This window comes from Syngnathus acus, chromosome 19 (genome assembly GCF_901709675.1).
Source record: "Syngnathus acus chromosome 19, fSynAcu1.2, whole genome shotgun sequence".
NCBI classification, from domain to species: Eukaryota; Metazoa; Chordata; class Actinopteri; order Syngnathiformes; family Syngnathidae; genus Syngnathus; species Syngnathus acus.
In genome coordinates this window covers 7,534,061-7,556,458 of record NC_051103.1, presented here as the reverse complement: position 1 = coordinate 7,556,458, position 22,398 = coordinate 7,534,061, and the positions used below count along the sequence as shown (strand labels likewise).

The 22,398-nt window shown below is 40.7% G+C and overlaps 3 protein-coding genes and 1 long non-coding RNA gene across 7 annotated transcripts; 3 read left to right on the top strand and 1 right to left on the bottom strand.

Moving 5' to 3' along the window:
• Window positions 1-21: 21 nt before the first annotated feature.
• Window positions 22-5,515, top strand: rfng (RFNG O-fucosylpeptide 3-beta-N-acetylglucosaminyltransferase). The gene is made up of 9 exons (XM_037278935.1): window positions 22-1,140; window positions 1,611-2,153; window positions 3,007-3,055; window positions 3,145-3,247; window positions 3,317-3,470; window positions 3,577-3,662; window positions 3,757-3,922; window positions 3,993-4,078; window positions 4,151-5,515. The coding sequence occupies exons 2-9, from the start codon at window positions 1,677-1,679 to the stop codon at window positions 4,224-4,226; spliced, it is 1,197 nt and encodes a 398-aa protein (XP_037134830.1). The 5' UTR covers window positions 22-1,140; window positions 1,611-1,676; the 3' UTR covers window positions 4,227-5,515.
• Window positions 5,516-8,153: 2,638 nt separating this feature from the next.
• On the top strand, window positions 8,154-10,042 carry LOC119138740. 4 transcript variants are annotated; one of them, XR_005101185.1, is made up of 10 exons: window positions 8,154-8,428; window positions 8,482-8,622; window positions 8,701-8,733; window positions 9,048-9,100; window positions 9,177-9,229; window positions 9,289-9,385; window positions 9,441-9,492; window positions 9,617-9,632; window positions 9,749-9,855; window positions 9,930-10,042. It is a non-coding gene; the product is annotated as an uncharacterized LOC119138740 (long non-coding RNA). The 4 variants fall into 4 exon arrangements; XR_005101187.1 differs by lacking the exon at window positions 8,154-8,428 and having other exon boundaries at window positions 8,435-8,618; XR_005101184.1 differs by lacking the exon at window positions 8,154-8,428 and having other exon boundaries at window positions 8,435-8,622.
• A 4,035-nt stretch (window positions 10,043-14,077) lies between these two features.
• On the top strand, window positions 14,078-15,971 carry dcxr (dicarbonyl/L-xylulose reductase). The gene is made up of 9 exons (XM_037279018.1): window positions 14,078-14,159; window positions 14,313-14,390; window positions 14,722-14,819; window positions 14,890-15,044; window positions 15,186-15,228; window positions 15,293-15,392; window positions 15,484-15,548; window positions 15,620-15,737; window positions 15,799-15,971. The coding sequence occupies exons 2-9, from the start codon at window positions 14,339-14,341 to the stop codon at window positions 15,900-15,902; spliced, it is 735 nt and encodes a 244-aa protein (XP_037134913.1). The 5' UTR covers window positions 14,078-14,159; window positions 14,313-14,338; the 3' UTR covers window positions 15,903-15,971.
• A 2,187-nt stretch (window positions 15,972-18,158) lies between these two features.
• rac3b (Rac family small GTPase 3b) lies at window positions 18,159-22,059 on the bottom strand. The gene is made up of 6 exons (XM_037279037.1): window positions 21,872-22,059; window positions 20,945-21,016; window positions 20,744-20,861; window positions 19,846-19,908; window positions 19,190-19,349; window positions 18,159-19,120 (listed from the first exon to the last, which is right to left on the bottom strand). Exons 1-6 carry the CDS (start codon window positions 21,904-21,906, stop codon window positions 18,990-18,992), a joined length of 579 nt encoding a protein of 192 aa, XP_037134932.1. The 5' UTR covers window positions 21,907-22,059; the 3' UTR covers window positions 18,159-18,989.
• Window positions 22,060-22,398: the final 339 nt, after the last annotated feature.

Here is a 22,398-nt window from a genome sequence, read left to right as displayed (position 1 = left end):
ACTGGACCAAAAATAGGAAATGAGAAGTGGTAATATGGCGCCGTTAAGTGAAAAGAAAATACCAGTTGCCAAATCAAAGTTGTTTGTAATAACAGTAATAAAAAGGTTGCATCTTGCCTATAAAATTATACCTGCGACATCTATAGGATGTCAGGCATGAATTGAAATATCCATGAGAAGCCATATCAGTATTTTATTATTTTCCTACAAAAACTATATCGAGAGAATTTTGGCCATTTAAAACCACACAGCAATGTTATTGTGAGACGACAAAATAGTCCTCTGGTAAGATTGTGTTACCTGCTGTCTCCTGCATGTCTTCTGTGTAAATTGTAGAGGAAAGTTTGTCTTTAAATGATCATCTATTTGGTGTGAACACAAATATTACATGGAAAATGAGCTACAGTTTTAGACCGAGAAACAAAAATGTCAATTCAATGGACATGTATCCATTGTGAGAGATGACTGTCACCATCATTTCGTGGAGTTAAACTGGAGCTAAATCAAAAATAGAACTATTGTTGCTACGTTATTGGTGATGTGGGAGGTTGTGTGTGTGTGATTAATAAAGTTATGGGGTATGGATTTTCTTCTTTCTTGTCTTCTACAGCGTTGGAAACATGTCAAAACCTCCATTTATGTTCAACTGCATAGTTTGCATAATTTAGCAACTTGAAACATGCTTGTATCTTAAATCCAATGTTGTTGATATGCTTTATTGTTGTTGACCCAATTTTATTCCATTTGATTATTTTATTTTATATTTTGAAGGGTAACCGGAAATGGTACCTTCTTATCCCGGAAACTTGATTCGATTATTGCTTCTGAGTGCTCCACTTGACCTGTAAGGCAACTTTGTTTTCGTCTTTGTATGAGATTGTATTGTATTCGAAATATACGATTGAATCTTCACAGGCGAGTAAGTACACTATTTAAGACTTTAGATTATTGTAGAATATTATACGAAAGGCGCTGAGTCGATTGGTTGGGGGGGAAATTGTCTAAGTAAAACTTCTAACTTCGGCTCTCGTGGATTGTTTTCTAGTAAGCTAACTAGGCTAATTGAGTTAAAGTTCCACTCTGTCGGATTCACCTGGGTGGCTCATTGTGGACTTTGGATGGATTCTCCGATATTTCTCGGTAAGTTTCTGTGAAGAACAACAATTTGGAGAATATGTCTCTCGAACACTTGTGACTTTGGGCTAACGTTCCACTGGTTGAGTACAGCTTTATGTTTGGAAGCAAACATTCCAAAAGTGACTGATCAATGACAATAGTCATTGACAATTATGAGGGACCTAAAGTTTAGTTCCACTATTCTGAAACGGAAGTGGTGTCGTGGTTAAATATTTGAAGAACAATTGACGATTCTGTCAATGATTGAGACTGCTAAATAATTAGATTAGGGAACATATTGTGGTTGGAAAAATAACATATAGAAATAGTACATATCAAAGTGTATTTACCCTGTAATTTGTCTCATTCCAGAATTTTTCACCAATGGCTATTGAATGCATCATATTAAAGCATCCTTCAAAATGTTTAGCGTGCAAAGATGTGAATGTTACGTCTTTTTTTTCTTCTCATATTGACTACCTCAACTTCCGCAGAATTCGGCGTGATGGAGTGAGAATGGGACGAGGCAGCGTGGAAAGTGGCTTCAGCCCTGGAGGCTGATGCGCCGTCTCCGTGGGCCAGCCAGAATGCACATAGCGTCGTTGGGCGTCAGTAAGGTGGGCTTCCTGCTTTCCCTGCTGCTCGGCGGCCTCCTCTTGTTGCTCATCCCGGCCTTCCAACCGACGGCCCGCCAGGTCGACCTGCCGCAGCCCAGACCTCAAATCAAGACCTCATCTTCCACTTCACACCACAATACTGATTCTTCTGCAGACACAGAAAGGCCCACCGGGTTGAATATAAGCTCACAAGGATTGAACGGTACCATAGAGACTGAACCTTCAAACAATGACGATTACAAAGAAAGTGAAAAAGAGCTTTCTACCCATGAAGGACAAGGCCACATTTTGCCTGGCCCTGGACCACGAGACCTGTTGGAATTAAAGGACATTTTTATTGCAGTTAAAACCACCAGGAAATACCACAAGTCCAGACTGGAGCTGCTGATTCAGACCTGGATATCACGGGCTAAAGAACAGGTGAGATGAGTTGTCCAGTAGTAGTTCCAAATAAAACAGTTTTTAGAGCAAGGTTTTTGTTTTTTTAAAAAAAGAGTAGAGTATTTGTCTAGTGCCCGGGGCCACATCATTTTATGTGGCCCGCAAAGACAAATTGTGCATCAAATTCGTGTGTCATTACTAGAATTGCAAATTGTCTTCACTTTTAATATCTTGTTTTTAAAAATATTTGACCAGTTTTTACTCGTCTGATTTGAAAACGAGTCATTTGTCCGTTTGTTTTGTAGCTTTGACTCTATATAATATGAGGTGCTCTTACATTTATTTGGGTCGGCAGTCATAATGGCCCTCCGAAAGAAGCTATGACGATAAAAAAAAAGAGTTTGACACCCCTGGTCTAGTGCAAAAAAAAAAAGTTAGTTTTGTTTGAGTTAGTTTGTTAGCCAGAGTATTTCCTTGCATAAATGCCAGTCAAGAATGAATTTCCCATCAAGGCAAATTGAAGTATAGCTGCTATCCCTTGAAGCAGCTCAGTGTGCAGATGCTGTTAATTAGAGAGTTTGGAAAAAGCTATTCTGGAACAAACTGCCGAACCACTCGACAGTCGCAAGAGTCTTACAGTTCCACGTGTGCTCCCAATATAAACACTTGAGCTTTTACTGGCCAGACGTCTTGTAAAAGACCTCCAGTGTGAGTTCCACCCAAGCCATACACTTCATCATTTCTGCCATTTATATTTGTTTACCAAAATGTCATTATTTGCACGTTTTGAACGCTTCTCTCAATCACGAGTCATCAATAGGCCCATTGTATGACAACTGTGTGTGTGTGCATGAGTTGACAGTTTGTAACGATGCGTCTTTTTCTTTTCCAGACCTACTTATTCTCAGATGGTGAGGACAAAGAGCTTAAGATGAGAACAGGTAAAAGAGGTTTAAAAAAAAAAAAGTTTCAGTTATTGACCATTATCCTAGATGACTTGATTTTTCTTTTCTTTTTTTCTTCTCTATAGGTGCAAATATTATAAACACCAACTGTTCAGCAGCTCACACTCGACAGGCTCTCTGCTGCAAGATGTCCGTCGAGTATGACAAATTCATCGAGTCTCAGAAGAAGTGAGTAGGTTCCCAAAAGTCCAAGCGGAGAGCATGACTTGAACCGAGTCATATTTTGTGTGCCTGCAGGTGGTTCTGTCATGTGGATGATGATAACTATGTGATCCTACCAAGCCTGTTGCAACTGCTGTCTTCCTACCACCACAGTCAGGATGTTTACCTGGGTCGACCCAGTCTTGATCATCCCATAGAAGCTGCAGAGCGGGTCAAGAGCAACGGAATGGTCCGTAAATCCAGTTGTTGAGTTGATTAGAGTTTTCTTAGACAGTGTAGCTAATATTTGTGGATAAAATGGCTTCATATTCGACGTCAACAATTGTTGGTTTCAGGTGTCAGTCAAATTCTGGTTTGCAACAGGCGGTGCAGGTTTCTGTATCAGCCGAGGTCTGGCGCTGAAAATGAGTCCATGGGCCAGGTAGGTCCCGCCCACTAAACACTTAGCTGAAAATGGAGCCAATGAGTGCAGGCATACATTTGAAATGTGAAACTCTCTCCTGTCTTCACGTCAGTTTGGGAAATTTCATCAGCACCGCAGAGAAGATCCGCCTCCCGGATGATTGCACCATCGGCTACATTATCGAGGCTCTGCTGGAGGTCGCGTTAATACACACGCAGCTCTTCCACTCCCACCTGGAGAATCTTCAGAAGCTTCCTACTGACACTGTGTTGGAGCAGGTTTGTGTATAAATTGTCATATGATTACAGTGGCCCTCCACTATTAGCATTATCATTATTTTAACAATAGGTGACGCTTAGCTACGGAGGCTATGAGAATCGACGAAATGTGGTCAGCATCCTCGGAGGCTTTTCACTGGTTGAAGATCCGACAAGGTAGAGAAAATGACAAGAATTTTCCCAAAACTTTGTTGTTCCATTCCTATGCAATCTCTTGCAATTCCACAGATTTAAGACAGTCCACTGCCTACTATATCCAGATACTGACTGGTGTCCAAAAGCTAAACCTCACAACGGAGACTGACTTCCAGTGTGTCATTTCAAGTTCTACCCTGCTCTCCTGTAATCAAGCTACCTTTAGTTGGGAATTCCTCACAACTGATGCTTTAATTCAAGCCTACCTCATGAGTGTTTGAAATGATTGCAAAACACATCTTTGATACAAAGCCATGCGTTCTCGAGCCCCAAGTGCTTTTGGAGCTTCTCTCAGAATCCAATGTCAAATTAGAGACATTTCCTGCTGAGGCGCTCGAGTGAGCTTTTAGTGAAAACAATGAAGAAACTCAAACTATGATTAGTGCATAGCATAGCATTGAAGAAAGAACTTTTTTTTTATCTGTGAAGAGGACTTAAAAACACTAAAAAAGGAAAAACATGTTTGGGATTGTAGTCATAGAATTCAGAAAATAAATTAGCAATCATCTTACAATTTAATAGTCCCAAAACTAAGTGCTTTAATTTGGAAAATAATTTTCTTGTCGTTCAGTTTTCATATGGGGAGGATTATAAAAAAAGGAGTACTGGATGGTGTCTGCAAGAGGGAGGGGGGGACGGACGTTCAGGTGGTTCACAGAAATGAACTCATATTTTGACTTATTGGTTTATTTACTGTAGTTTGCAAAAGCATCTTTGCCTCAATGCTACGGTTGGAGTGTTAAAACTTGTGAAATACATTTTTCTACAGACTTATTTCCACCAAGCAGGACAGTTCAGTTCCTCTTGGTACACCTTTTTATTTCTGTTATTTAAACTTTTATATAAATGGCCATATCCACAGTATTGTAATATTTTATTTTAAAAACAAATGGGAATGATGGGTGATGACTCAAGAATGAGATGATGAGGTACATTGCTTGTGAATTTAGGAGTATTTAGTTTTTGGACTAATGGCAGCAAAAATTGTATTATGGTGTTTTTAATATTGTTACATATCTTCGTAATATGATCCCATTGTACCTTAGGTATTTGTGTATTTTTATTGCACTATTTTGACTGCATGTTTTGGGAGATGCCTTTTATCTAAAGTGGTTTTACATGTGATCATTAAATGTCAACTACGTACAGTAATGGAAAAAGAATCCAAATATGTACCAATGTATGTACGTAATGCCTTTAAACGGTGTATCTTAACATTGGCTATTCCTTTTTTTGTTTTTTTAATAACATTCGGCTGTGAGACTTCAGACATTTGATTGAACAATGTTAATAGCATTTTCATGAAGTTGGATGCTCTTAATTTTGACAGTGACTTTATTACCAACAGTTACTGACAGTTTATCTTTATTACCAAATAAATGCAAAATTTACATTGTGGTTTGTTTTGTTCATTATTGCAATATTAGCTTGATAACGAAAAAGACGTCCTCTTTTTCCCAGGCTTTTGACTCGATAGTTTATGAAGCGGTTCATGTAATGACGCCAAACTACCACAAGACGGCAGTGCCCCAATTCACTTGTATGTAACCCAGCGTAAAAATGAACATGTCCATTTCCTTTTCATAAATGCTTTTTCGAAAAGGAAATGGACATGTTCATTTTACACTGGGTTACATACAAGTGAATGGGGGCACTGCCATCTTGCGGTAGCTTGGCGTCATTACATGAACCGCTTCATAAACTATCGAATAATGCCTGCATGTTTAATATCGTACGGCGTACGCATTTATTTAAACCTGCTTATGGGATGATATTTTAAATTAAACAAATGTACAGTAAACTACTCATATGTTTAAGTTCTAATAACCATATTGTAACTGAACTAAAATGATATTGTCATTAAAGAAAGAGCATGATGAAAAAAGGAAATGGACATGTTCATTTTACACTGGGTTACATACAAGTGAATGGGGGCACTGCCATCTCGCGGTAGGTTAGCGTCATTACATGAACCGCTTCATAAACTATCGAATAATGCCTGCATGTTTAATATCGTACGGCGTACGTATTTATTTAATCCTGCTTATGGGATGATATTTTAAATTAAACAAATGTACAGTAAACTACTCATATGTTTAAGTTCTAATAACCATATTGTAACTGAATTGAAATGACGTTTACATTAAAGAAAGAGCATGATGAAAAAAGGAAATGGACATGCTCATTTTACACTGGGTTACATACAAGTGAATGGGGGCACTGCCATCTTGCGGTAGCTTGGCGTCATTACATGAACCGCTTCATAAACTATCGAATAATGCCTGCATGTTTAATATCGTACGGCGTACGTATTTATTTAATCCTGTTTATGGGATGATATTTTAAATTAAACAAATGTACAGTAAACTACTCATATGTTTAAGTTCTAATAACCATATTGTAACTGAATTGAAATGACGTTTACATTAAAGAAAGAGCATGATGAAAAAAGGAAATGGACATGTTCATTTTACGCTGGGTTACATACAAGTGAATGGGGGCACTGCCATCTTGTGGTAGGGTAGCGTCATTACATGAAGCCCATTTAATATATTAATTAAATTAATATATTATATTACTTTATACAATATATTAATTAAATTAATATATTATATTAATTAAATTATATGAATAATTGCAATATGGTAATATTTAATGAAAATAATTATATATATATATATATATAATTGGTATAATGATTTATAGAGATACATTCTGTATAGGTTTTATTATAAGTAATATTAGTATTAGTATTATATTATATTATTTTCATTAAATATTATTATATTATAATTTTATATAATTTAATTAATGGGGTTTTGACTATCGTCAATAAAGCGGTTCATGTAATGACGCTAACCTACCACAAGATGGCAGTGCCCCCATTCACTTGTATGTAACCCAGCGTAAAATGACCATGTCCATTTCCCTTTCATCATTGCTCTTTCTTTAATGACAATATCATTTTAGTTCAGTTACAATATGGTTATTAGAACTTAAACATATGAGTAGTTTACTGTACATTTGTTTAATTTAAAATACCATCACATAAGCAGAATTAAATAAATACGTACGTCGTACGATATTAAACATACAGGCTTTTGACTAGAGTTTATGAAGCGGTTCATGTAATGACGGCAAGCTACCGCGAGATGGCAGTGCCCCCATTCACTTGTATGTAACCCAGCGTAAAATGAACATGTCAATTTTTCCTTTTTACCAGACGTCCTCTATGTTCAATACACTACCCAAAAAAAACGGCCGGATTTCCCCGCCAAAATGGCAGAATGGTTTATAACTTTACCCGGTGTTCGAGAGACGATGGTTCGAGCCCCACACGAAGCAGACTTTGAGCTAAAATTTGCATAGTGTAAGACTTGATCAGTTCTCTCGCGCACAAGGCACAAGCTTTACCATTGAGTGTTCTGTCAATGGTAATTTAGCGTTTTTTCGAGCAAGTTACAATTTTAACGTACACTACCAAAAAAAAAATGCCGAATTTTGCTGGCAAAATGGTATAATGGTTTTTAACTTTACCCGGTGTTCGGGAGACTATGGTTCGAGCCCCACACGAAGCGGACTTTGAGCTAAAGTTTGCGCAATGTGAGACTCGAACTCGGTTCTCCCGAACATAAGGCAAAAGCGTTAACCATTACACCAGTTGGTGTTCTGCACTAACTTGGTGATTTGGTAATTTTATCTATTTCGTGAAATCTATACTATGAATACCTAAAAAAACTTGGAAAATTTCAGCGCCAAAATGGCTGAATGGTTTATGACTTGGGTCGGTGTCGAGCAGCCTCGGGTTCGAGACTTGCACTTTGCAGCTTTTGCAAATTAAATAGAGTGACATAAGATTCGAACCCGCCTCTCCCAAACTCAAGGGAAAAGCTATAACCATTCGGCCATTCGAGAGCTTACATAGCTCAGTCAAGTGGTTGTAATTGAAGGTTACTCTGAACCTTTCCTGAAGATAGCTTCATGATCTGGGATAATAAAAAGAAGTCTTCTGTCAACATTCAACGGACAGTGGTCGAGGGGATAACACCATTGCCTCCGAAGTTTGCAGTGCTGGTTCGAGACCAGAATCCTCCAAAGATTTGTCTTCGCAGTTTTTCTCTCGCACTGGCACCTGTTTGAAAGGCTTTTTTTTTCTTTTTTTCTTCTTCTTCTAATGACGTCATCACAAAAAGAGTATAAAAGGCGTCAAGAATGCGACGCTCATTCTTGCACTCACCACTGACAGCGAAAGCCACGTTGCTCTGGTCCACCTGCTGCGCCGGCCGTACAACAGCATTTAAAAGTGACAAGGTGGGTGTTCAACGTTTAACCTTTTGAAACTAACTGCTTTTGCTCTCTTTCAGCGTCAAGTTGCACTTTGGGCGTGCTTCCATCTTGCAAGCTCAAAAGTTTGCAGAAGCTAGCGTTAGCAGTTAACATCTCCAACGACCACCAAAACGCATTTATCTGGCGTGCAACCAGACAATTGAAGCATTTAACGGTGGGTAAGTACATGCACATTTTGAAGACTGAGGCACGCACAGTGTGGAAAGATGACTAACATTATTTGCACAAACATTTAGCAACGTCTGGACGACAGCGCCGTTTGGCCGAAGGTAAGTAGACAAAGCAGCGTTTGCATAAATCCACCAGAGAATTACTGAAACGGGTATTTCGATGCATTCGTGTTAATTTTCTACTTTCTGTCTGCAGGTGCAAATCCTCAAAACGAGCCCGTCATGGCCGACTGACTTTCTGTGAGTTTTAAAGTCAACTCTCTCAATCGACTGCTTCTAATTGTCTTCTCATTTGTCCACAGGCCTGCATCTGGAACCGAGGGAGCAGGATTACTGCAAAACGGCAAAAATATTTTCATTAGCAAGGCATCTTGTCAAATTGATTAAAGCAAACATTTGTTCTTTGTCTGCAGGGTCCAAAATGGCCACCTTGCAGTCCTCACATGGCTTCATGAGACACTTGCAGGTCTACTCTTGCTCATTTTGCTTGTTAGGCTGAAAATGTAAAAGCAGAATGGTTGTAACGTTACCGTGTCTTTCAGACCAGCGAGCTGTGGTTGGAGAGACGTCCGGTGCTGCCCTCCATTCGTCACTGGTGAAACATGCGACACATGTCAAACATTTCTGCTTGTTCTTCATTCTTTTGTCCACCAGGTGGTGCCAAAGGACCTAGTTTCTGCAGCATGGATCTGCTGATCTAAAAGGTTTTGAACCTGTGGAATCATCAACCTCTTGTCTGACCTGCTGATAGGTGACTACAAACTTGGCATTATTTAAAAGCACTTAAGTGCCCCCTCTTTCTGCAGAGCACTCTCCAGTAAGGATGCAGTTGGAAAATCTGCCACCTGCTGGCCAAAGGTAAAAGCCCTCAAAACCATGCAGAGGTTCCTCAAGACTGCCTCTATTTTCAGAGTTGACTCACAAATAAAATGTACTAAATGGCAGCTTGATGGGTCCCTTGTTTGTGTTGTGTTGTGTGCAGGTGTCCACCCTGGAGAGTCTTTGCAACATTTCAGAGAAACTGCATGTGCTGCTTCAGCGGGAGGTTCCAGGTAAAAATAAAAGCAGTAAACTTAAATGGAGTCGTTGTGTCAATGTTCCTTTTTCTTTACAGGCAAAGGTTGCAAATCCTGGTCCAGAAAGTGAAAAGCCTGCCAGTTTGTCTTCAGCCTCTGTGAGCTCGTTCATCTGGGTCTGTGCTGCCTGAAGAGCCCTCTGCTGGTAAGGGAAGGAAAGTAAATGACATTTTAGCAAACATGTTTCAAAATTTGAATTAGTTTTTTTTTTTTGTCCAGTGTGGAGCACCATCAAATACCTGCTCGTAGCGGAAGCTGAGGACTAGAGCAAAGCCGCATACCAGCAACACTTTAGTCTTGTTGCTGCCTCAGCTTTAAGGCAACCTGAGAAGTGAGGCACTTTAAATGCTCCTCATTGCACAATCTTATCTTTATTCCAATAATTGTTTTTCTCCCATTTTCTGACAGGCATCAAGGAACAAAATCAGCTTCCTTGTCATGCAGCTTGCAGTACTCTGTGCCATGAACAACTCTACTTGCGCACTGGTATGTTTCATGCTAAAACATTTTCTGCACAAAACGTTGACTTTGCTTTGTACTTACCAATCTTTTTGTCTCGGGTCCAGGCATGGAGTAACACTCGTCCCTCTGGCCGACCACTCCACCGCTCGTCCCTCTGGCCGACCACTCCACCGCCTGGCCCTCTGGCCAACGAGCAGATTGCTATCCAACTTGTTACTTTGTTGTGATTGTTTACTCTGCAAAAGAAATAAAACTATTACAAATAACACAAACTTTCAACTCTTCATTTTCAAACATCACATCTTAAACTTTAAAACTAAAAATAATTTTCTTTCCAATTTTTTAGTTTTCATTTTATTTTTATATCCCCCCCCCAAAAAATTTCTGGATTTTTTTTGGTGAAATTTTTGAGAAATGGGGCGGAATACTGCTTCATGATTGGCTGAAAGCTCAAAAACTGGGTGGAGCCAGGAAAATGAAAGGCTGGCGTGTATATGCAAATGAGGTGCTCTGTTGGAAATCAAGTGGGCGTGGCTATGCAAATTTGGAGGCGGGCAAAGTGGCACTGTGATTGGTTGGATTTGAAAAGGGCGTGGTTTCCTAAAAATGAAGCATGCAAATGCTGCGTTCTGATTGGCTGTCAGAAAGTGGGCGTGGCTATGCAAATTTGGAGCCGAGCCGTGATTGGCTGGATTTGAAAAGGGCGTAGTTTCCTAAAAATGAAGCAATCTGATTGGTCAGATGTGCAAATGCTGCGTTCTGATTGGCTGTCAGAAAGTGGGCGTGGCTGGGCAAAGTGGCACTGTGATTGGTTGGATTTGAAAAGGGCGTAGTTTCCTAAAAATGAAGCAATCTGATTGGTCAGATGTGCAAATGCTGCGTTCTGATTGGCTGTCAGAAAGTGGGCGTGGCTGGGCAAAGTGGCACTGTGATTGGTTGGATTTGAAAAGGGCGTGGTTTCCTAAAAATGAAGCATTCTGATTGGCTGTCAGAAAGCGGGCGTGGCTATGCAAATTTGGAGCCGAGCTGTGATTGGTTGGATTTGAAAAGGGCGTAGTTTCCTAAAAATGAAGCAATCTGATTGGCTGTCAGAAAGTGGGCGTGGCTGGGCAAAGTGGCACTGTGATTGGTTGGATTTGAAAAGGGCGTAGTTTCCTAAAAATGAAGCAATCTGATTGGTCAGATGTGCAAATGCTGCGTTCTGATTGGCTGTCAGAAAGTGGGCGTGGCTGGGCAAAGTGGCACTGTGATTGGTTGGATTTGAAAAGGGCGTGGTTTCCTAAAAATGAAGCAATCTGATTGGTCAGATGTGCAAATGCTGCGTTCTGATTGGCTGTCAGAAAGCGGGCGTGGCTATGCAAATTTGGAGCCGAGCTGTGATTGGTTGGATTTGAAAAGGGCGTAGTTTCCTAAAAATGAAGCAATCTGATTGGTCAGATGTGCAAATGCTGCGTTCTGATTGGCTGTCAGAAAGTAGGCGTGGCTGGGCAGAGTTAGGAGGCGGGCAAAGTGGCACTGTGATTGGTTGGATTTGAAAAGGGCGTGGTTTCCTAAAAATGAAGCGTTCTGATTGGCTGTCAGAAAGTGGGCGTGGCTATGCAAATTTGGAGCCGAGCCGTGATTGGCTGGGCACTGTGATTGGTTGGATTTGAAAAGGGCGTAGTTTCCTAAAAATGAAGCAATCTGATTGGCTGTCAGAAAGTGGGCGTGGCTGGGCAGAGTTAGGAGGCGGGCAAAGTGGCACTGTGATTGGTTGGATTTGAAAAGGGCGTGGTTTCCTAAAAATGAAGCAATCTGATTGGTCAGATGTGCAAATGCTGCGTTCTGATTGGCTGTCAGAAAGTGGGCGTGGCTATGCAAATTTGGAGCCGAGCCGTGATTGGCTGGGCACTGTGATTGGTTGGATTTGAAAAGGGCGTAGTTTCCTAAAAATGAAGCAATCTGATTGGTCAGATGTGCAAATGCTGCGTTCTGATTGGCTGTCAGAAAGTGGGCGTGGCTGGGCAAAGTGGCACTGATTGGTTGGATTTGAAAAGGGCGTGGTTTCCTAAAACTGAAGCAATCTGATTGGTCAGATGTGCAAATGCTGCGTTCTGATTGGCTGTCAGAACGTGGGCGTGGCTATGCAAATTTGGAGCCGAGCCGTGATTGGCCAGGCTGAATTTGGGCAGAGTTAGGAGGCGGGTTAGGGTTAGTGGCACTTAGGTTTTGGAAGGCTCTTTTCAGCTTGGAGTTGAGTGTTTGCCTTCAGCTACTGAACAGAGCCAAGTCTTTGACTGCTTCTCTCTGTCTCCACATGACTCAAAGTGACTGCATCACTTTGACTCATGTGCACACAGAGAGAAGCAGCAAAGACTTGGGTCTGTTGCAGTGACACTCACCTCAAGGCTGAAAACTTGTGTGGACACTTACGTTTTCAAACAGTACTTTGCCAATGCAGTGACCACCAAGCATGAAAGACTTCAAATGAGCAAATTTGCTCATAAATCAAAGACATGCCACTTGACCAACTTATTGAATAGAAAAGAAGTTTGAAAAGGCCCTGCCTGCATGGAAACAGATTAAGCGGTTGATGAGCTCAGGTATGATGTCACTTACTTCTCGTGGCAGGTGAGCACATGCAAACAGTGCAAACATCTCTCACTGGGACAAAACCTAAGTGCCAGGTACTGCACAGTACCACCACCACATACTTTTGGCCAAGTTTTTCCATGACACTGACGCAAACCAAGTCAGTTAAATATATGTTTCTGACTAACTTGGTTTGCATCAATGTCATCAAAAAACACATCCAGACGAGTGTGATGATGATGATATTGTGCAGTACCTGGCACTTTGGTTTTGTGAGAGATGTCAGCTGCTTGCATGTGCTCCCCTTCTCCCTGGTGTGCCATGACAATATGACATCGCACATCAGCTCCTCAAGCACATAACACTACCAACTAACATAGCTTACACACAATTTTTTTTTAGATTTATATATTTTTTTTAATTCAAGTCATATTATTTGAACAAAGTGGTACGCTTTCACTTTTCATGAGTGCCAACTATGATCAAAAATATACTTTTTAAGTTAACATGCAAGTATATTTTTCTAAACTATACTTCTTACATTGACATGTAACTTTAACGACTGTAGAGCAATTATTTTGTTTGTTTTTACTGTGGCCCAAATAATCAACAGGACAAGGTCCACCTTGCTAGTCACCAGAGGCATAATGCTACATGGAAAATGGGGAGGTACCTTTCGAGATATGCAGATAGACGACCAGCAGCCGACGTGGAGCCTCCAGTCTTCAAGGTTGGACGTGGCAAAACATAGAAAAAACAACGTTCAAATCAAACGCTTTCCTTGATTATCCATTGATTGACAGCCGAGTGAGTGCTGCTTGTGGGCGTGCTAGCTAACGCTCCAACTCTTGTTTCATGAGAGCTAGCAAGTGCCACTGACCTAACGACTAACAAATATTCTCCTTTCATGTCATTGTTTACATGTATGCATTTACATACATACAGCAAGTATAAGAGCTTGGAAAAAGTTGACATGACTCACTCGAAAGCCCAAATGGTAACAACCTGAAGAGCTAGCTGCTCACTGAAGCGGAAGTGTACGGTAGCCGAGAAAGCTCAATTCAAGTAACCAAAAAGCGCGTCTTTGGCAACCTGCACAAAAGACACTCCCACATCATGCATACAACACTAGTTCGGATAATTAAGTAAACACGCATAAAAAAATGCTCAAAAACTAGTTAAAAAGACCAGCCTTGTCAAAAAATAATACTCTGTCATATAGTTTGAGTTTCATACAAATTTGTGTTGTACCTTTGATCAAGTTTGACAGTGATCGTAAATTATTTAAAATAATTTATATGGGGCCGGTAGCAAAGCCCACTTTGACCATTAACTTGGTAGCCAAACGGAACTGAGGGACGCCCCTTCCTGACTACTACGGTGCAGGACTGCCCCTTCCGTGCTTGCACTACCCTGGTAAGCACAATAACTTTCATTTTTGCAGAAACAAACATTCTCTGTTTAAATGATGAATTATGGCTTTCGGTTGTCATGCGATCGTGACAAGTTAACGAGTCCCTCACGTCGATACTGCTAGGTCGAACGAGTGAAATGTGTTTTCGTTTGCAGTTGATTTTATTCGGAGCAGTTTTGTCATGGAGATTTCATTTGAAGGCAAACGCGCTCTGGTCACCGGGGCAGGAAAAGGTAAACACAACACCAAAACAAAAAGACTGCTTCTTGCGTCTGTACACTGACCCAACGACTAATACGGTGCACAGCGCCCCCCTGTGGATAGATGGATGCTAACATCACGGTCAAAGTAACCCCATCAGCTGTAATGAAATAGTTCAATGTTCTCTACTAAATAAATAGAAATATATTAAATGTATTCCACGCTACCGTACACAAGTGAATTTGAAATATTTGTACACTTTTTTAATATTATTTGAACCTGAATTGAAAAATTAGCAGTTCCATCTTTCCTCTCTAAATATCTATATATATAAATAAATAAATAAAAACCTCTGCATTTCAGGGATTGGCAGGGCCACAGCTCTGGCTCTGGCACGTTATGGAGCAAAAGTCACAGCAGTCACACGCACACAGTCTGACCTGGACCATCTGCTGCATGAGGTACATGACCAATAGTCATCTACGCATTCCAGAGCTGTCATGCTGCCTGTTTTGTGCTGTGTTCCTATAGTGTCCATCCATCATACCTGTGTGTGTTGACTTGGCAGACTGGGGGGCCACAGATGCTGCCCTCGAAAACGTCGGTCCCATTGATCTTCTTGTCAATAATGCTGCATGTGCCAAACTCCAGGCATTTCTTGAGGTCACACCTGACCAGTTTGACCAGTAAGACATTGCTGAGCAAGGTTATTTTCGTTAATGAAAACAAAGTAACTCAAACTTACTGACAAAATGAAATGTTATGATTCAGGCGGGAACTAATGAAAGTGTGGCCCGGTAAATAAAGTGTCTTTTATTTATTTCTAGGTCTTTCACTGTCAATGTGAAAGCGGCGCTGCATGTGTCCCAGGTAAAGATAAAGGACATCCTGTTTTTTGACAGCAAGCTCTTCCCTTATTGCATTTGTGTGGCAGGTTGTGGCTCGTGACATGATCGCCAGAAGATCAGGAGGCTCCATCGTCAATGTGTCGAGCCAGGCGTCGCAATGTGCCCTGAAAAACCATGCTGTCTACTGTAAGTAAACTGAAGCTCCATCTTTGTGTCTTCCTTTTTGTTATTGTTTAAAAAGAGCACAACGTCACTCTATTGAATCATCTTGTGCTAGGTGCCACCAAAGGAGCACTTGACATGTTAACCAAAGTCATGGCTCTCGAGCTGGGACCCCATCAGGTATACGAGCTTATCAATATAGATGTTGGTATGAACTCTGACCGAAATTTCTGGATTGCATTTGTGGTTAGATTCGTGTGAACAGCGTGAACCCCACTGTGGTGATGACTGAAATGGGCCGTATAGGTTGGAGCGATCCTGACAAAGCCAAGACCATGACATCCCGTATCCCGCTGGGTCGCTTTGCAGGTTGGAACCAGCACACTTGACTTGACCATTTTATATATATATATATTGTGTTTGTGTCCAGAGGTGGATGAAGTGGTCAACAGTATTCTATTCCTGCTGAGTGATAAGAGCACAATGACAAATGGAGTGTCCCTACCAGTGGATGGAGGCTTCCTCGCCTGTTAAACAAGCACATCCTGCACCATTTCACATTTGCTGTGCATGCTTTTCAAAATAAAACAATTTTGAAGAAAATGATTGTGCATTTAATTTGATCAAATTATGACATTAGAGATCTTTAACCTGTTGGATAGCTTCAATTGCTACACTGCAGTGAGGGCAACACAGATGACAAGAGTCAAGGTTGGTGTTTCAAGATGACTGATGGCGTGGGAGTGGTCACTTTTACTACTAATGGAACACTGATTCAATTCACATTTAGTAATGTAATGTGGGGTGGGGCTAAACAGAATTATCGACATGAGTAAATCAAACTAATAGCTTCTCAATATGCAAATACATGTAAATAAAAACGATATTTTTAAATTATTCCCTTCTCTTCCAACATTAAACCCAACTTCATCTAACAATTATTCAATTTAAGAATAAACTTTACTCACGACTTTGCTTCTAGCATCCCTCACAGTCGGAAATTAGTTGAAATTCCTTTTGAACAGATAGAAAACAGGTAGGACGTAATTGACTACGAAGCAGGAAGCGGTAGGTAAGTTACAGGAAATGATATCAAAATAAAAGCATATACATACTGCCTTTATGATAGGAAATGACATCAAAATAAAAGCACCTCCATACTGCCTTTATGGCGACACATAATCTAATATAAATAAAATCCAATTTGAGCCATACAGAAATATAAAATAAAAACATTCAATCAGCAGAACTCTTTCTTCCCTGCTGTCAAATAAATTAACACGCTACTATATTGTCCATATCCAGATACTTTTTATTCCACTTTCTTTGATGATTTTACATGTAATGTCTCGTGTGTCGAATAAATCAGGACAAAAAGCCAGACGTACATATACATTTGTATTTAGTATTCCAAAAAATTGAAATATTTAACCACACAGACGTGAAGTCATAAAATTAAAAAAAGAAATGAGACACCGTTGACACAATTCATCTTACATTACATACGTACATGGCCGATGCATTTCAACCTCTCCTAAGAATTACAGTGTGTCAAATAACCATAGAACTTCCATGCAGTAGTAGATTAACAATTGGTGCTGCATTTGTCAGCTTTACTTCGACACCTTATCTAGGCAGGACAACACATTATTCAACCACAAAATTAGCTATGCCAGTCAAGAAAACAATCATGACAAATAGGTGCGAGTGTCCCCACAAGCCTGCACCCATACAGAAATACTTTGAGTATATTTCCTAAATGTTGAATCTTTTTTGTCACTGATAGTTGAGCGAAACTAATTGACCTTTTATTCTACAATGTTAGCAACACTTCTAACTTCATCATGAATCGCTTGGTTTCATTTTTGACTTCTAAAAGTTGAATCGGCTTCATTTAGGTCTTCATAAAGCATTCATTTTCGAAGAATTATTCTGTACATGTTATTTTGTTTTGACGGTTGTGTTTTCTTTTTTTTTTACTGCAGTACAATATGAAATAGTACCAAAAACTTGACACTAAAAACTTGGCAAAAACAATACTGTCTTTCATGCACCTCCTCCAAACTTATCAATGTTCCCACACACGCCCACACACGCAATCGCACACATGCGCACATACAAACAACATCAAAACAATGGCAGAATATTTTAAGACCCATGCAAACTCCTCCACCCTCAGAGGCAGCAAGGTTTTCAATGTTTGTCCGTCACATGTTCACAGTTAGGAAAAAGTTACTCAAACAGTAACATCAGATGATTTTTGACCACAAACAACAAAAAGTTCATTTTGTTCATTTTGCGTTACATGAGGGTTTTTTTTTTTTTGTAACTAACATTTTAAATGCATCACAATAAATAAATTCCATAGTTTGGATCAAAGTTGCTACTGTGGTCATATTTATTCTGAAGATGAAACCAATTTTTATGAGTCCAAATGGAATACAGCACAATTTTAGTATTTGTAATATTTCTTCATTGTGCTTGAAATGTGAAAAATGTCAGAAAAGGAGGAGGGTGTTAAATTCTTATCTCAGCAACAACAGATTTGCCAAATTGTTACACAACTCAAGGTGGGCTGAGAGCAGGCATTGTCTTCTGGCAAATCATTACATTTTTTTTTAAGCTTGCATTAAATTTAAATGCGACACAGAGAAAACAAATCTACTAACAAGGCTGACCAGCTGGTTATTGGCCCCATTAAGTTTTCAAACCACTTTCCACCTAAATCAGTTGGTTTCTAAATACAATGCCTTTATTCCTAATTCCCGATTGTGACAATTAGTTTTATACAGGTCTTTATAGTTTTTACACAATGTAATTATCAGGAAGAATAAAATGTCACCATCATCTGATGACCTACACATTTTCTGACACATGGTCCAGGATTTATTCATTTCATTATGACTCCAGGAGTCTCAATTTTTTTTTTAGGTGTTTCATGTTAGTTAATACACCCAAGAAACATTTTGCATTCATTTATACTTGCAGGACAAATTTTACAGACTTCATACAATTACCAACATTGTCCCCAAGTTAAAGATTTCTTGTCACCAATGCAAATTCTGGGATTTGATGGATATTTCCCAATTTTAAGTGTTATTAAATGTTTTTTTTACAAAGTATTGATAAATATTCTTCTATTATTCAATTTCTATGAACGCTTTAAAATCCACAGCTAATTTTACACAAGTGTTCAATAACCGTTTCTTGACGTCATCATGCTTGAATTGTAATTTAAGGACGAGTTTTTAGTTCCTCATATGAATGTTCTAATCTAAAAACTCACGGCGTATCCTTAAGACATGTTCACAGTTCACGTTCTATCAGTCAAGGCGGCATTCGTTCAAGCAAGCAGGACAGAAGGACAGGTAAGACAATAGAAACCTTTGTTAGCCCTCATGGGAACTCAGTGTGGTTCTATGAGTACAAAACACTCAATGTACGTATTTGACCTTATTTAGTAATGAGAACACAATCAGAGAAATATTGGTCCTGTTACCAATATCGCGTTGAAAAAACATCAATATAAAGAAAGCAATCTTAGCAGTGAACACCCACTCAAGCTAGTTTACTCGCCTCATCACCCTAGTGGTGCTTCTAGTTTCGGGATTTTTCTGCTTCTCAGAACACGGTGCACCTCTTTCCCCTTTTCTTCACAGGCGGAGGGCAGAGCACGGCTCGGATGGCCTCATCGAACACCGTCTTCAGGCCTCGCTGGGTCAGCGCGGAACACTCGAGGTACTTCACGGCCCCTGAGCCAACAATAAAAGGCCATGATGTTTAATACAAATACGTCAAAGATTTGGAATCCATCATCTCACCAATCTCTCTTGCCATGGCCAGACCCTGAGGGTAGGTGATGGGGGAGAGCTTCTTGTCCCGCAGCCTCTCAATGGTGTCCTTATCATCTCGCAGGTCCAGTTTGGTGCCCACCAGGATGATGGGCGTGTTAGGGCAATGGTGTCTCACTTCAGGGTACCACTGAGGCGCCACACATACATACAAATACAAGGACACACAGATACATGCACACATTCGCACAAATGCAGGTCCAAGTTGGTGACAGGAGAGAAAGAGAGAAGTTAGTTTGATACAGAGGCAGAGTATTGCGCGCCTTTCCGTGATTATGACAAAATTGGTTACGGAGCTACGTGGAAGCGTTTATGAGGACAGAAGTTCCTCGGGCAACACGACACCGTGAGAGTCGACCCTCATAAAAATGTGATTTCCTATGAAAGCATCTCATGACGCTCAGCAGACAAAACCACAGAAGGCCGACACTCCGCAGTGTTTCAACTCATTCAGACCTCGTCTTGCAGCCTTTTTTTCTGGCCCAGAGGGTACAAATCCAGTAGAATGGAAGACAAGGTCTGGATGGATGGTGGAAAGAGAAATAAACCAGGTGGAGCCAAAGATGTGCCTCGTTGTGGTCAGACTCGGCGGGGAAGGGCTCGGGGCGATCAGTCAGCGTACTGACCTTAGCTCGGACGTTCTCAAAAGAAGCCGGACTGACCAGGGAGAAGCATATCAAGAACACATCCTGGGAGAGAACCAAAGACATGACTCGTTGAGAGCAAGATCTGTGAGACTGTGAGTGTGTAGCCACAGACACACTGCGATGTCTACAGTTTCAATCGGATCACTAAATTCCGTACAAAGTAAATGTAATGGTAAGCGTGAAACTCTTTTAAGATGATTCGGTGATTAATAAATAAATATATAAATAAACTTGACTTGCAAAAAAAAAAATCCAAAGGGACAATTTCTACAATTTTGCCGAATTTTTAAAGGTTAGACTAATTTGTATATGATTTTCTTAGCCAGCTCTTCAGGGGAAATTTACACCTTGAAGTTCAGTAACTGATCTAAGGTGCAAATTGAGATTTTAACACAGAAAAAAAATCTAAATTATTGAGCCCCGTCAGTGGTTGATAACGTATGTGCGTGCAGTGTTACATGATGCTGCTAGTTTCCAAACCCAGATTTTTAAAAAAATAGATGGATTGTATCAGCTGGGCATTCTGCAAACTGTCGCAATCAATTCATGTAAGAGATTCGCCATGACGACCTCCTGACCGGACAAGCTGAAACTCAAAACAACAACATGTACATGTACATAGGCATACGTTTCCCGAAGTACTCGTCTTTATTTCAATTCTTTAGCTTAGCTCGAGCTATTTTTGCAACCCTTTGTCTTATTCACATTATACTGAGCTAAACAAGGACTGTATTAAATGTTTAGAAGACCCCCCTCTAAAAAAAAACGACACGATTAACATCATAAAATGGCTGACCAATGACATTGAAATAATTTAGCATAAAATATGATCTAATCTTAAGTAACATAAGGTTTTCTGTACGAGATGTTTGATTACCGTCTGTGGGTAAGATAATGGTCTGAGCCTGTCGTAGTCCTCCTGTCCAGCTGTATCCCAAAGGCCCAGATTGACTGGTTTCCCATCCACCATAACATTGGCGGAGTAGTTGTCAAAGCTGCAAGAACAATAAGTTGATACACCAGATTTTGTCGACCCCCCCCCGAACAGTATGAAGTTTATCTGCTCCATTTGACTCACACAGTGGGGATGTATTCTCCAGGGAATGCATTGGTGGTGTAGCTAATCAGCAGACAGGTCTTACCCACAGCCCTGAAAGACAACAGTGTGTTAATGATCACTCTGACGTATAGGTACGTCGCTGGGTGTGTATGTGAAGGGCGGCAGCTTTCAGTGAATGCCATACTGACACTGGCCTACATTCATGCAGCCTGAGGGACATAGTTACCCCCCCTGAATTTACTCCATCACAACCCACATGCATAGAAGTGACCTCTACCCTACTCACACACAACAATTGATGATGAATGAAAGCATAAGGTGCTTCAAAAAGGAATTTATTCATTTGAACGTTTTGGGCTCATTAAACAAGGCTGACCCACAAGGCCACTCCCTGGCTGCAAAAGTCCAAACAATACATGTTCAAGTATGCAATTTAGGATTTCTTTCCAAGAATTGCACAAACCAGTGTCATCACTCATGGCTATTTTGCACACAACTGGGGTTTATCTGTCGTTTGCATGCTTAATAATGACGCTTGTCGACAAGTGTTCTATTGCTGCTGCTGCTGCTGCTGCTACTTTGGCAAAGATGCAAATGAATGGAAGAATTGGGGCAGCGGGGCCTGCCTGCCTGCTTGTTAACAGGACAACACATTCCTAAGCGTGCATCAGCACTTCAGCCTGCCTCCAGTGGCCTACAAGGCGTGTGGGTGGTCCGCATCGCATCCCAACGCATTTGGGCTGATTAATAACCTCAAGATACAGGACGAAATAGAACCACAAGGCGGAACAACACAATTCGAACAAACATCGGGGACAGAGTGCACGAAAATAGGGCGATCGACAGATCAACGAGCCCCAACCCCTTTTTCTACATAGCATCCTCCCATCGCTCTGTGGACACATAACGGGAGAGAGAACATGGACAAGAATTTCTTCCCCTTACCCGTCGCCGACCACCACACATTTGATAGCTTGCATTTGTACGCGAGCTGAGAGCTTCCGGGGAGCCGGCGGTGGTCGTTTAATAGATCCGACAGGGTGCACTGAGAACTCGGATGAGGGCAGCGGGCCAGTCCGCTCGGCGAAGGCGCTGCAGTGAAAGAGGAGATGACGAGTTATGCCGAACGAGTCCGGAAAGTACCGAACGGCTGTCTCAAAGGAGAAAGTGGGCCGTTAGCAATGCCGAGGATGAGATGTTTTCTTCAGTGTACTTCCGGTTTTGCCTAGCTTACCAAACAAGAGGATTGCAACCCATTTTTATATCTTTCTTCATTAACTCTATTCACTGTAATATCATTGAGACGTGTATATATCATTTTTAAGACTATAGCGTAAGACTCAATATAGAGAAATAATATTTAATCCTTTCTGTCACAACTGAAGGCATACTCACAACTGCAGTAATGTCAGGTAGCTAACAACCAAAAGACGTGTTTAGGGTTATGTATTGTACAGCCAGCATAGTTTTGG